At 44.1% G+C, this 13,303-nt stretch overlaps 1 protein-coding gene across 2 annotated transcripts in view; it reads left to right on the top strand.

The window, feature by feature from the left end:
- Positions 1-3,150: 3,150 nt before the first annotated feature.
- The window catches only part of GCNA (germ cell nuclear acidic peptidase), a 174,668-nt gene continuing 164,515 nt past the window's right edge, over positions 3,151-13,303 (top strand). The window contains exon 1 of one of the 2 annotated variants that reach the window (XM_029607210.1): positions 3,151-3,373. In XM_029607210.1, coding sequence (XP_029463070.1) covers positions 3,284-3,373 — 90 coding nt within the window. In that variant the 5' untranslated portion in view covers positions 3,151-3,283. Of the gene's footprint in view, positions 3,384-13,303 lie in introns of both variants that reach the window. The other variant, XM_029607211.1, reaches the window with a different exon arrangement.

Below are 13,303 nucleotides of genomic sequence, written 5' to 3'. Positions count from 1 at the left end.
ACAGGACAACGGCTGCCGGAACTAGTTTCAAAGTCAATAAGTCCCATTTTTAACACAACTATGCCTGATCTGCGCTCCCACTTATCTTAAGAAAGACATAATCAAATCAAAAAAACATATTAAACAAAATATATTCTTCCTTTCATGTGAAATTAGCACTGGCTGAATTGTGACTGCAAATTTATAAGTATAATCGGTAACCTTCCGCGTAGTTGGTATGCGACAAAAATAGCCAAGGGCGCATGCGCGAGGATCATTTTTTTTTCTCTGCTATCAAATCAACTTTATTGGCACGATAATGTGTACGTGTTACCAAAGTAACATATAAATAGGTTTATTTATTTATTTATTTTTAGATTTTTATATACCGGTGTTCCTATATGAAATAAAGATCACATCGGTTTACATTGAAACAGAACATGAAAATTGCCAAAAGGCATTACATAGAACAGGGGTCAGGAACCTTTTTGGCTGAGAGAGCCATAAACGCCACATATTTTAAAATGTAATTCCATGAGAGCCATACAATATGTTTAAAACTAAATACAAGTAAATGTGTGCATTTTATGTAAGATCACACTTTTAAAGTACAATAAGTCTCTGAAAATATTACACCAGGCCTTAAGACACCAATACATCTCCTATTAGGAAAACGGACCAAGTCAGGCTGCTATAGAGTCCTACACAGAAACTACACGCCAGCAGAAAACCTCACCTGAATCACGTGCTGTCCCTCACCTAACATAGAATAAAGAGACCAAAACGCATAACAAGAAGCATGCAGACAAAAACTGAATTGGAAACTGCAACAAGCCAGAGTCTCTGTATGCAGTGTAACAAAGGAAAAAAGAAACATCACACATCCTTATAAAACAAATCAAGAAATATAAAATCATCAGCAGTAAAACTGTACTAACAAAAAGAACATATTTCGAAACAGCTGATGAGTGGAATATCCAATAATTAAAAACTCATATAAAACATTTCCAGATACCAACAAAATATTTCAAAATAGCAGACACAAAGATCCAGTAATGAAAAATAATAAGGATACAAAATTTTTTTTGCTCTGCATACCTGGGAACGTTTGATATCCAGGTGTCCTGAGATTGTTCTGAATTAGCAGGAGGTGGGGTGGTTTGCTTGGAACTTTCTCCTCTCTCAGTCACATACCAGCGCTCTCTCTCACACTGGCTCTCAATGACACACCTATACACACATGCTCTCAGTCACTCACATATACAAATGTTTTTTCTCTCTCACTTATATAGGCTCTTAATTACACATTTACACACATGCTGTCTATCTTTTCACGCTTACACACACACAGGCTTTCAATCACATAAATACATGCTGTCTTTTTCTCTCACACACAGACTCTCATTCACATGCTTACAAACATGTCCTCTCTTTCTCTCATTTACACACAGGCTCTCAATCACATACTCACATGCTCCCTCACCTAAATCAGCTCTCAATCAGACACAGACACACATGGTCTCTCTCTCTCATTTAAACACAGGCTCTCAATCACATACTCACATGCTCCCTCACCTAAATCAGCTCTCAATCACACACAGACACACATGGTCTCTCTCTCTCATTTAAACACAGGCTCTCAATCACATACTCACATGCTCCCTCACCTAAATCAGCTCTCAATCACACAGACACACATGGTCTCTCTCTCTTATTTAAACACAGGCTCTCAATCACATACTCACATGCTCCATCACCTAAACCAGCTGTCAATCAGACACAGACACACATGATCTCTCTCTTACTTATACACACAGGCTCTTAATCATACATACACATGATCTCTCTCACACACAAAGGATCTCAATCATACACACATACTCTTTCAAACAAACAGGTTTTCAATTACAAACTTACACATACAGGTTCCCAATGGTAAACTTACATTCATGCTCTCTCTCTCACAGGCAGGATCTCAATCACAGACATACTCTCTTTCACATACACAGGCTCTCAATCATTCACATACATGCAATCTCTCACTCACACACACAGGATCTCAAACACACATGCTTGCTCGCTCATTCACTCTCTCTCTCCCCCTCCCCCCCCCCCGGGAACTCGCGGCAGCAGCAGCCACCTCCCAACGCTAACCTCCTTCATTTTCAGCCCTCGCGGAGGCGAAGGCGGAGTCCCATCGGCCGCGGTTGAAGATTTTCATTTTCCTCCGAGCCGCGCTGCAGTCTTCTTCCCGCGCAGGCACCCGATGCTCTCCACTTCCTCTTCCGGGCCGCGGGAAGAAGAGAGCACCGGCGTGCTCTCTTCTTCCCGCGGCCCGGAAGAGGAAGTGGAGAGCATCGGGTGCCTGCGCGGGAAGACCCGCGCAGGCACCCGATGACTCCAGCGCTGGCACCCGGATGACTCCAGTCGGCGTGCTCTCTTCTCCTCCCCCCCGCGGCCCGGAAGAGGAAGTGGTGAGCATCGGGTGCCTGCGCGGAAGAAGAGACCACGCTAGTGTGGTCTCTTCTTCCCGCGCAGGCACCCGATGCTCTCCACTTCCTCTTCCGGGCCGCGGGTGGGGGGGAGGAGAAGAGAGCACGCCGGTGCCGCTGACTCCAGCTGTCCTGCTGCGTTCCGCCCGGGCTGACAGCATTTTAAGCCCGGGCGGCGGAGGACCGGGGAGCAGCTGGGTCAGCGGGGAACCGCGAAGTATGGCGACACGTGTCTGCGAGCCAGATGCAGCCCTCAAAAGAGCCATATCTGGCTCGCGAGCCATGGGTTCCCGACCCCTGACATAGAACAAGGTTATGAAACTTGGAACAGTGTACAAGGTACCTTCATTTTCAATTTGTATTTATTTTTATCATTTTTTTCCACTAATTGTTTACAATGTTGTTCGTTATAACAAGCACTGATACATTTTCAGGAAAAATAACATAGAAAAAGAAAACTAAGATCCCTACATATAAATAGCTAAAAAATAAAGGGAAACAAATATAATATTAATACTTGCAGACCTCAGTGTTTACTGACAGATTGTTTCTTGCTGATATAAAATCACATTAAAATACCAAAAATTGGTCATTAGTAATAATAAGAAAGATATTTATTAAATATGATTATCGATATTTGATAGCAGTACAACAAAACACGGTGGCCATGCTAAAGACGTAGAACGTCTAAACAGGAAGTGACGTTTACGCTGGCCGTGCCGCGCCAGAACTTGAATATGGTGTAGGGTTGCCGGCGGTTTCTTCCTCTCCAGTGTCCGCTTGTTTTGCTCTCGATTGGGAGTCTTTTGATTATGGACTCGGAAACTAAGAGCTTGTTTGACCGCGTTTCCCATCGTTTAGGCTTGGACCAAAGTGGAGATTTCAAGAAGCTGGAAAACCAGGCAAGACAGGGTAAAATTTGAGGGGGAGGAAGGGGAAAAGGGCAAATAGACCGATGGTAAGAAAAGTGAACAAATCAATCGAGTCGAGAGATAGATGAGGGACTGTCCAGAGAACAAGATCAAATCTGATAAAGAAAAGAGATAAGACAGCATCTGAAGAAGGAGGGGCACGGTGCAGATTAGTTGTAAGGATAAATCAGCTGAGTAGGGGCCGAAAGAAAGAAGAATAGCTGCCGGGGTTCATTATCTTCTCAGGCGTCAAGACACTAATATGTACTAGAGAGGGGGTAAGATCAACCGATAGGAGATGCGCTTTAGTGGGTGGGTGGGGAGGGAAATAAATAAAAATGAGGGTACAATATAAAAATAAATCATAACAGGTACTAAATTATTTACATGTTTAGCACCTGAGAAATCTGTTGTACCTTTCCCAATATATTTTCCATGATTATTCTGCTATTGACATTTATAAGAACATAAGATGTTCCATGCTGGATTAGAACAAGTATCCATAAAAATTTTTTTAAAAAAGTATCCATCAAGCCCAGTATCCTGTGTCTAACAGTGGCCATTCAAGTCACCAGTACCTGCCAAATACCCAAATATGAAATGAATAGACCCCAACTACTAATCCTTATTGATTAATAGCAGTTTATGCACTTCTGCTCTAGGAACTTATCCAAACCTTTTTTAAACCCAGTTACACTAAATGTCCTAAACACATCCTCTGGCAATGAATTCCAGAGAATACCTATGTGTTGAGTGAAAAAGAATTTTCTTTGATTTGAAGTTAGCTGTTTGCTAACTTCATGGAGTGCCCCTTAGTCCTTGTATTATCTGAAAGAGTAAATAACCAATTCATATTTACCCGTTCAAGTCCTTTCAAGATTTTTAAGATCTATCATATCCCTCAGCTGTTTCTTCTGCAAGCTGCTCAGGTGACTTTTTACATATAGGCACATGGACTACGTTTGCTTTTATTGGAACCTCTCTGTTGGGATCCCCTAACTACTTCATTAGTATCCTTCAAGGATGCATTCCTCCAAACCATATGCTGCTTTCCCCCTTGTTCTAGTTTAAAAGCAGCTTTATCTCCTTTTTAAAAGTTAGTGCCAGCAGCCTAGTTCAATTCTGGTTAAGGTGGAGCCTATCCTTTTGGAAAAGTCTCCCCAGTTCCTTACAAAACTGAATCCCTCTTCTCTGCACCTTCGTCTCATCCATGCATTGAGACGCCGGAGCTCTGCCTGCCTCTGGGGACCTGCACTTGGAACAGGAAGCATTTCAGATAATGCCACCCTGGAGGTTCTGGATTTCAGTTTTCTACCTAAAATCCTAAATTTGGCTTCCAGAAACTCACTCCCACATTTTCCTATGTCATTGGTGCCCACATGTACCGCAACAGCTGGCTCCTCCCCAGTTCTCTCTCTAATCCTATCTAGGTGACAGGGATGGTGCAATAGTATGATTTAGATAAGAGCCTGATGGATTTTTAATGTGAAAGTGTCTCCTACCTAAAAATCAAGGGTTGAGTAGGTAGGAAAGACAGACACTAGAATTAACTACCTCTGGCTTGCTTATTATTTATTTATTTATTTATGTATTTAACAGCTTTTCTATACCGACATTAAAATACACATCATATCGGTTTACAATGTAACAAAAAGATGGAAAATACAATGAACAGGGGAATGGGAAACAGGACAACCGAAAAATAGAAGAGGAAGTAAGGAAGAGGCAAACTTAAATGAAACAATAAAGAGCAATAAACTAACAATGGCAAAAATTATCTCAGACACATACAAACTCTAAAGAATATATTCCACTATTTCACCTTTCTCCAAACTTTTTTAAGTCCAAAGATTTCCCAAAGCTATGCTTACTAATCCTCTTTAACCACCATTAAATTGATATTCACTCAAAGATTTGAACAGTGTGCGCTTCCGGTCCTTTTCTACTGCAAAAGATGCGGGGCTTCTAGAAGCTGGGGCTGTGCAGTTCAAACCCTTGATTGCTCGCTGTGACCTCTGGAGTCGCTGGAAGAGAGCCCCTGGTGACTCGCAAGATGCATTCTCTGTTGCAGGAGCTCACCTGGATGGTGAAGCTATCCAAGAGCAGTCTTCAACCCGCTTAGTCGTTGGAATTCCTCGGTGTTCAGTTCGACATGAAGCAGGGCAAGGTTTTCCTGCTGGAAGCACAAATTCAGAAGTTGCTGGCACAGCTTCATCTGTTGATGAATGTGCTGCCTCCAGCCTTATGGTCCTACCTGCAAGTACTTGGCCTAAGAGCAGCAACCCTGTGTTGCACCGGAGGTGGACCCTTGGGCTGAGGTGGGGTTGACGCAACCCCTAGGAAGGATCCTAAGGGTCCCCACCGTTGGCAGGCGGTGGGGACCCTTAGGATACATCAGAGAAAGGAAGTCTGAAGTGGTATACTGAAATTGAAAGGTGGCACAGATCAATGTGTGGAGAGAGACAAAGAAATTGCTGAAATATTAAATATTTCAGTTCAGTGTTCACTAAAGAAGACCCTGGAGAAGGACTGTTGGAGGTTGACAAGACTGTGGATGGGGTTGGAGTAGACAAAACTTCTTTTTCAGAAGAGAATGGATGGAAAGAGCTAGGAAAACAAAGTAGACAAGGCCATGGGGCCGGATGAGGTACATTTCAGGATACTGAGGGAGCTCAGAGATGTGCTGGCAGGACCGCTGAAAGTTCTGTTCAATAGATTTCTGGTAATGGGAGTGGTGCCACAAGATTGGAGGAGAGCGGTGGTGGTCCCACTTCACAAGAGTGGGAGCAGAGAGGAGGCTGGAAACTACGGGCCGGTTAGCCTCACCTCAGTGGTGGGAAAATTATTGGAGTCTCTGCTGAAGGAAAGGATAGTGAACAATCTACAATCTGGTGGGTTGCTCGACCTGAGGCAGCATGGATTCATCAGAGGATGGTCCTGTTAGACAAAAATTATTATTTTGATTGGGTAGAGAATTGGATTAGGGAGGAGCACTTGTTGTGATTTACTTGGATTTTAGTAAAGTTTTTGATACGGTCTCACATAGAAGACTCGTGAACAAAATGAGGAGCTTTGTAGTGGGTGCCAATATAGCAGCTTGGATTGCAAACTGGTTGACTGACAGGAGACAGCATGTAATTGTAAGTGGAACCTAATTTGAAGAAAGAAAGGTGTTAAGTAGAATGCCACAGGGATTGGTTTTGGGACTTTTTCTATTCAATATCTTTGTGAGCGACATTGCAGAAGTGATAGAAGGTATTTGCAGATGATACTAAGATGTGCAACAGAGTGGATATGCCAGAAGGAGTAAAGAAACTGAAAAGTGATTTAAGAAAGCTTGAAACCTGGTTGAGGATTTGGCAGCTGGGATTCAATGCCAAGAAGTGCAGAGTCATGCATCTGGGATGAGGCAATCCTACTTCCTCTCTCAGCTCACTACCTGTTTCTTGAGTGCATGTGGTTAATGCTGTTAGCTTTGCGGGGGTTTGGACATGCTAATCCCCTTATAGCATAATGGGTTTGGATGCGAGTCGAGGGTCAGGCTGAACAAATACTAGCAAATAAAACTGCCTACGATACGATCCACGCTGAGAATGCTCAACTTACTGCTAAAATTGCAGACTTGGAAAATAGAGCAAGACGGAGCAATCTTTGCTTCAGGGGCTTCTCTGAGACGACAGGGCCTGAAGATTGTCATGTGCTGGTTCGTGATTTTTGCCTCTACATGCTCCAGGAGGCAAGTCCACAGGCGGCATTTGACCCCCCTGACATTCAATTTGACTGAGCACACAGGGCTCTGCGCCACCCCCAACCCAATCGCCCGCGTGACATTGTTTGCTTCACCTCTTTCAAAGTCAAGGAGCAGATCGCGGCTGTGGCACGGGAGAGAAATGAATAGACTTGGGATAACCATAAAATCGCTATTTTTCCAGACCTATCCCAGGCAACACTACAAAGCAGACAGACTTTCAGAGAAGTGACCACGTTTCTATGCAATAAATCTGTAAGATATCGCTGGATTCACCCGTTTGGCCTTTCCTTCCCCCATGAGGGCATTACGCATAAATGCTTAACTCCGGAGGAAGCCCTGCCAAGCCTTTCTAATATGGGCTACGTAGCGCCACAGTCTTCTCAAAAAAGCGCCGGATCTTACTCTGCTCATCCGCCCCTCCCGGCATGGCAACGGGTGGGAAAGCGGAATAGCCGGCTCCGACGACAAACAGGGGGCCCCCCCCTCAACCCAGGGCCCGACCTGAACTTCATATTCGAGTTGTAGGAGTCTTAAAACCTTCATTGCCAGGGGGTCATATTCAGCACATTCATATTTTGTCTATTGTTCTCTGTAAGGGCGATGCCCACAAGTTATTAGTTGTATGTAAACCGATACAATGTGCAAACGGCTATCGGTATATAAAAAACTCCAAATAAATAAATAAAATAAAATAAATATTAATGATTTACCATGTATATAATTGTTTTAAAACATGTGGAACGCGGTTGAATAGTTTACCTTTACTATGTGTTTGTAAAGCTGGGGATGGGGGGGTTCCATCTCTCGACTCAGTGACCTCACTCACTTCCCCAACTTGGGACGGGAGACAGTCTGCTAGGAGGTTATGGCAGACACTATTTTAGGGGACCGCAGGAATGCTTGGGTCCCCATAGGGGTCATGCTAATTTGTTCTTTTGCTGTTGTGGTTGTCGATGCTGTATATTTTTTGTTGTCGATGCTGCATATTTTTTGCTAATGGCAGGTTGTTTTTTCTATGTTCTCCTATGACACTGATGATATATCTCCTCAGATGATTTATTGGTTTCCTGAGACCTTACAGATACTCATCATTACCATAGCTGATATTCCTTGCTCAAATGGGGGCATAGGTACCTCTTGCATGTTCTCTGAGCAACTTCTTGATATCTGAATGGCTATGATTAAAGTACTCTCCTTAAATGTTAAGGGTCTCAACTCTCCTCAAAAGCGATCCCTCTTTTATAGGGAGACTGCATCCTCCAAGCCGGATATTGTCTTTGTGCAGGAAACGCACCTAACCCGTAGGTATGAAGCTTTGATGAAGTCCCATAAATTTCAATATCAGTTTTTTTTCTGCCACAAATAAACATGCTAAGTATGCAGGAGTGGGCATCTTTTTTGCATCACATATGGTGTTCAAGTGTAAGAAAATCATCTCAGACCCACAGGGTCGATACTTACTGCTAGGGGTTACGATGTTTGACCTTGAATTCACATTACTTACAGTATACGCCCCGAACAGAGAACAGGCTGTGTTCTTTAGACACCTTCAACATATCCTTACTCAACATGCCTCGGGTTACCTTATTGTGGGAGGAGATTTCAATGTAACCTTATCCCCGTCCCTAGATACCTCTAAGGGCCTTACCCGTACAGCAATGGTACACACCAGGGCTCTTAAAGGTCTCCTATCAGAACATAACCTGGTGGACTCTTGGAGAACCACTTACCCACACTCCCGGTCTTACTCATTTTATTCTAAGCCACACGATTCCTATTCCCGCATTGATTACCTGATGATAGACAAAAACTTATTCCATCGGATTCGCAGCCCCGAGGTCGGAATAGTAACCTGGTCCGACCATGCTCCGGTCTCCCTACAACTTAGCATACCTGTTGGGGAGCACGGCTGCAAATTCTGACGGCTCAATGACTCTCTTCTTCAGGACCCCCTGTTTACACAGACCGCAACACAGGTTATCCGTGACTTCTTTATCATTAATGCTGGGTCTGTCCCCTCTCCAGTCACAGTCTGGGATTGCTTTAAAACATACATAAGGGGACACTTTATCTCTCATTCATCCCACGTTAAGAAGAAGAGGGAGGCAGCTTGCTCTCAGCTAAGAGCTAGAATAGCTGATCTCACAGCCCAGCATAGTAAATTACGCTCTAATCACATTCTGACGATGCTCACTAAATCCAGAGAGGAATTGCATAGCCTTGAACTGGACCATATTACACATGCACTCAATATCACTAGGCAACAGCATTTTGAGGGCGGCAACAAAGCTGGCAGGGTGCTAGCTCATCAATTAAAAAAACAGTCCTTCCAAAACCACATCCTTAAAATAAAAAACGAAAAGGGGCAGATTGAAACCACTAATTCAGCCATAACACAGCAATTTCTCAAATTCTATCAAAACTTAAATTCAGCTGAATCCCATATCCAGTCTGCGGACATACTCCACTATCTTCAAGCACTCACCCTACCCCGACTTAATCAGGAAATGCGGGACAGATTAAATGCGGAAATCACGACACCAGAGATCCTTGAAGTTATAAAAACTCTCAAGGTGGGAAAAGCTCCGGGACCCGATGGTCTAACAGCCAAATTCTACAAATCATTTGGGCATACCCTGGCTCCACATTTACAGAGTCACTTTAATTATTTAAGGGAAGGGGGAAAGCTTAACTCAGATTCTAATACCGCTGGCATTACCATTATAGGCAAGCCTGGCAGGGACCCAGCTTTATGCGCATCCTATCGACCAATTTCGCTAATTAACCTAGATCTCAAAATCCTAGCTAAAATCCTAGCCAACAGGATAAATTGCTTTATCATGCATGTTATCCACCCCGACCAGGCTGGATTCATTCCTGGTTGCATGGTCAGCGACAATGTACGCAAAATAATAAACATTATCTGGGGGGCCTCACAGCATCAGGTTGACCATCTTCTCCTGGCTATAGACACGGAGAAAGCCTTCGACATGGTCCACTGGCCCTTCTTATTTCAAACATTACAGGAAATGGAGTTTGGACCCTTTTTTCATAACTGGATCCAGGCACTTTACCATAGGCCAATAGCCAGTCTAAAAATCAATGGCAGGTACACCACTCCCTTCCCAGTGCAACGGGGTACGAGGCAAGGGTGTCCTCTGTCGCCTCTACTATTTGCCATTTTTCTCGAACCCCTGGCCATCTCTATCAGAAATAACCCGCAGGTGCAAGGTTTTCCCCTACACACTTGTGAGCCCAAACTGTCATTGTTTGCAGACGATATCACATTTACAGAGTCACTTTAATTATTTAAGGGAAGGGGGAAAGCTTAACTCAGATTCTAATACCGCTGGCATTACCATTATAGCCAAGCCCGTTGTTACCCAGAACGGATCCACATTGCTGGCGGAATTGCCACCAAGACGGGACGTTTCTCCATATGTGGTGGGACTGTGTCTTTATCAAACCTCTTTGGTCATATGTGTCCAAGTTCTTGTCCGAACTTCTTCGGACTCCCTGCACCCTCACGCTGGAGCAGGCGTTACTATTTTCTCCATGTGATTCCCTTGCAGCACCTGCTCAAACTCTAGTTCAACAAGCTGCACGGCGACAAAAATGGAGATCACTTACCACTGGAAGAGACCTCAACCACCCACCTCGGACGAGCTCCTAAAACGTCTGGATGGTGCTTGCATTCTCTATCGCCTTACAGCGCTGAAATATCAACGTCTTTCTAAATTTAACCAAGTCTGGGAGCCATACATCTCTTGGAGATCTCTAACTTTCATGATATTATAATTGGATAACTTACCACATTTAACTATTCTGAGCATTGCCCCAATGTTATTGGGGGCTGGAGTGGCGGGTTGACGACCAGGACTACATGGACTATGAATGGCATGCGGGGGGAGGGAATAAATAAACAAATATTGTTGCTTTTCATTGTATTATGCTGTATTATCCACTTTAGCTCATGCTATAGGTGGCTGTTTTGTTTCAATATGTGTTGTAAACTTTTATTTGCTTCTCACAGAAATAAAAACCATAAATTAAAAGAGCAAAATACGGCAGTACTATCTCTCATGTCCCATTCTGAGCCTCATCCAGCCTCTCGAAAATTTTACCCTTATAGGAGAAGAACCTACCCAAGAGGATCTTTCAAACCTTTCAGTACATACCGTTCGCAACACCATGGTCAACCAAGACCTTCTTCTCAACCTCACCAATCACGTGGACGCCCATGCCAACAGCAACCACAGAAACAGGGAACCACAGCTCCACAGAAGCAACCACCGGCTTTTTGAGCTACCTCGAACCACCCCCACCACCATTCATAGGAGGTCACCTCCAACATTTTTACGACAATTGTGAGGCGATCACCTCAGATCGTTGGGTGCTTGACATCATCAGGGAAGGTTATCACCTGAACTTCATGAATCTTCCATCCCTTCCTCATGTACCTCCTCTTCAACGTACATCGACCCACTTACCATCCCTCCAAGAAGAAGTTACGAACCTACAAATTCAAAGATCTATTCAGAGTATCCCACTACAAAAACAGAATCAAGGATTCTATTCCCATTACTTTCTCATCCCAAAAAAGTCCAGAGGCCTTCGCCCCATCCTAGATTTACGAAACCTTAACACATTCAAAGAGAAAAGTTCAAGATGATCTCTCTCAAGAGCATCCTACCCCTCCTACAACCCAACGGATGGCTATGTTCTATAGACCTGAAGGATGCATACTGCCATATACACATGCACCCCTCTTCGTGGTGCTACCTTTGTTTTCAAGTTCAGAGCAGGAACTATCAATACAAGGTTCTACATTTGGCCTATCTTCAGCCTCGAGAGTATTCGTGAAATGTTTAGCGGTGGTGGTGGCTCATCTCTGACAACTATCGATCCAAATTTTTTCCTTATCTGGACGACTGGCTATTAGTGGCCTCAGATCAGACTACTCTACAAGCACATACGGTATGCACAATCAACTGTCTTCAAACACTAGGATTCCTAATAAATTATGAAAAATCACGACCTACCCAAACACTGCAGTTCATAGGAGCTCTCTTCAATACATTGGAGGAGAGCGCCTACCTTCCACAAGACGGAATGCAAACTTTCTCATGCCTAGTGCAAAGATTATGCAGTCAATCTCAGGCATCAGCATGCCTTCAGCTGCTGGGTCATATGGCGGCGGCTATCCATGTGGTTCCCCACACAAGACTACACATGCGCCGCTTACAATGGGGCCTCAAAACTCAATGGTCACAGTTCCTGCAACCTCTCTCCTCCAGGAGTGCCGCAAGGATCGGTGTTGGGACCGGTCCTGTTCAATATCTTTGTGAGCGACATTGCGGAAGGGATAGAAGTTAAGGGTTGTCTTTTTGCGGATTACACTAAGATCTGCAACAGAGTGGACACACCGGAAGGAGTGGAGAGAATGAGACTGGATTTAAGGAAGCTGGAAGAGTGGTCGAAGATATGGCAGCTGAGATTCAATGCCAAGAAGTGCAGAGTCATGCATATGGGGTGTGGAAATCCGAAAGAACTGTATTCAATGGGGTTGAAGGGCTGATGTGCACGGAGCAGACCTTGGGGTGATAGTGTCTAATGATCTGAAGTCGGCGAAACAATATGACAAGGCGATAGCTAAAGCCAGAAGAATGCTGGGTTGCATAGAGAGAGGAATATCACGTAAGAAAAGGGAAGTGATTATCCCCTTGTACAGGTCCTTGGTGAGGCCTCACCTGGAGTACTGTGCTCAGTTCTGGAGACTGTATCTCCAAAGGGACAGAGACAGGATGGAGGCGGTCCAGAGAAGGGTGACCGAAAAGGTGGATGGTCTTCATCGAATGTCTTATGAGGAGAGATTGAAGAATCTAAATATGTACACCTTGGAGGAAAGGAGGAGCAGGGGTGATATGATACAGACTTTCAGACACTTGAAAAGTTTTAATGATCCAAAGTCAACGATAAACCTTTTCCATTGGAAAAAAAATCAGCACAACCAGGGGTCATGATTTAAAACTCCAGGGAGGAAGACTCAGAACCAATGTCAGGAAGTATTTCTTCACAGAGAGGGTAGTGGATGCCTGGAATGCCCTTCTGGAAGAAGTGGTGAAGACCAAAACTGTGAAAGATTTCAAAGGGGCGCGGGATAAACACTG

This window comes from Rhinatrema bivittatum, chromosome 6 (assembly GCF_901001135.1).
Source record: "Rhinatrema bivittatum chromosome 6, aRhiBiv1.1, whole genome shotgun sequence".
Lineage (NCBI taxonomy): Eukaryota > Metazoa > Chordata > Amphibia > Gymnophiona > Rhinatrematidae > Rhinatrema > Rhinatrema bivittatum.
The sequence above is the reverse complement of the archived record's forward strand: the minus strand, read 5'-3'. Positions and strand labels throughout refer to the sequence as shown.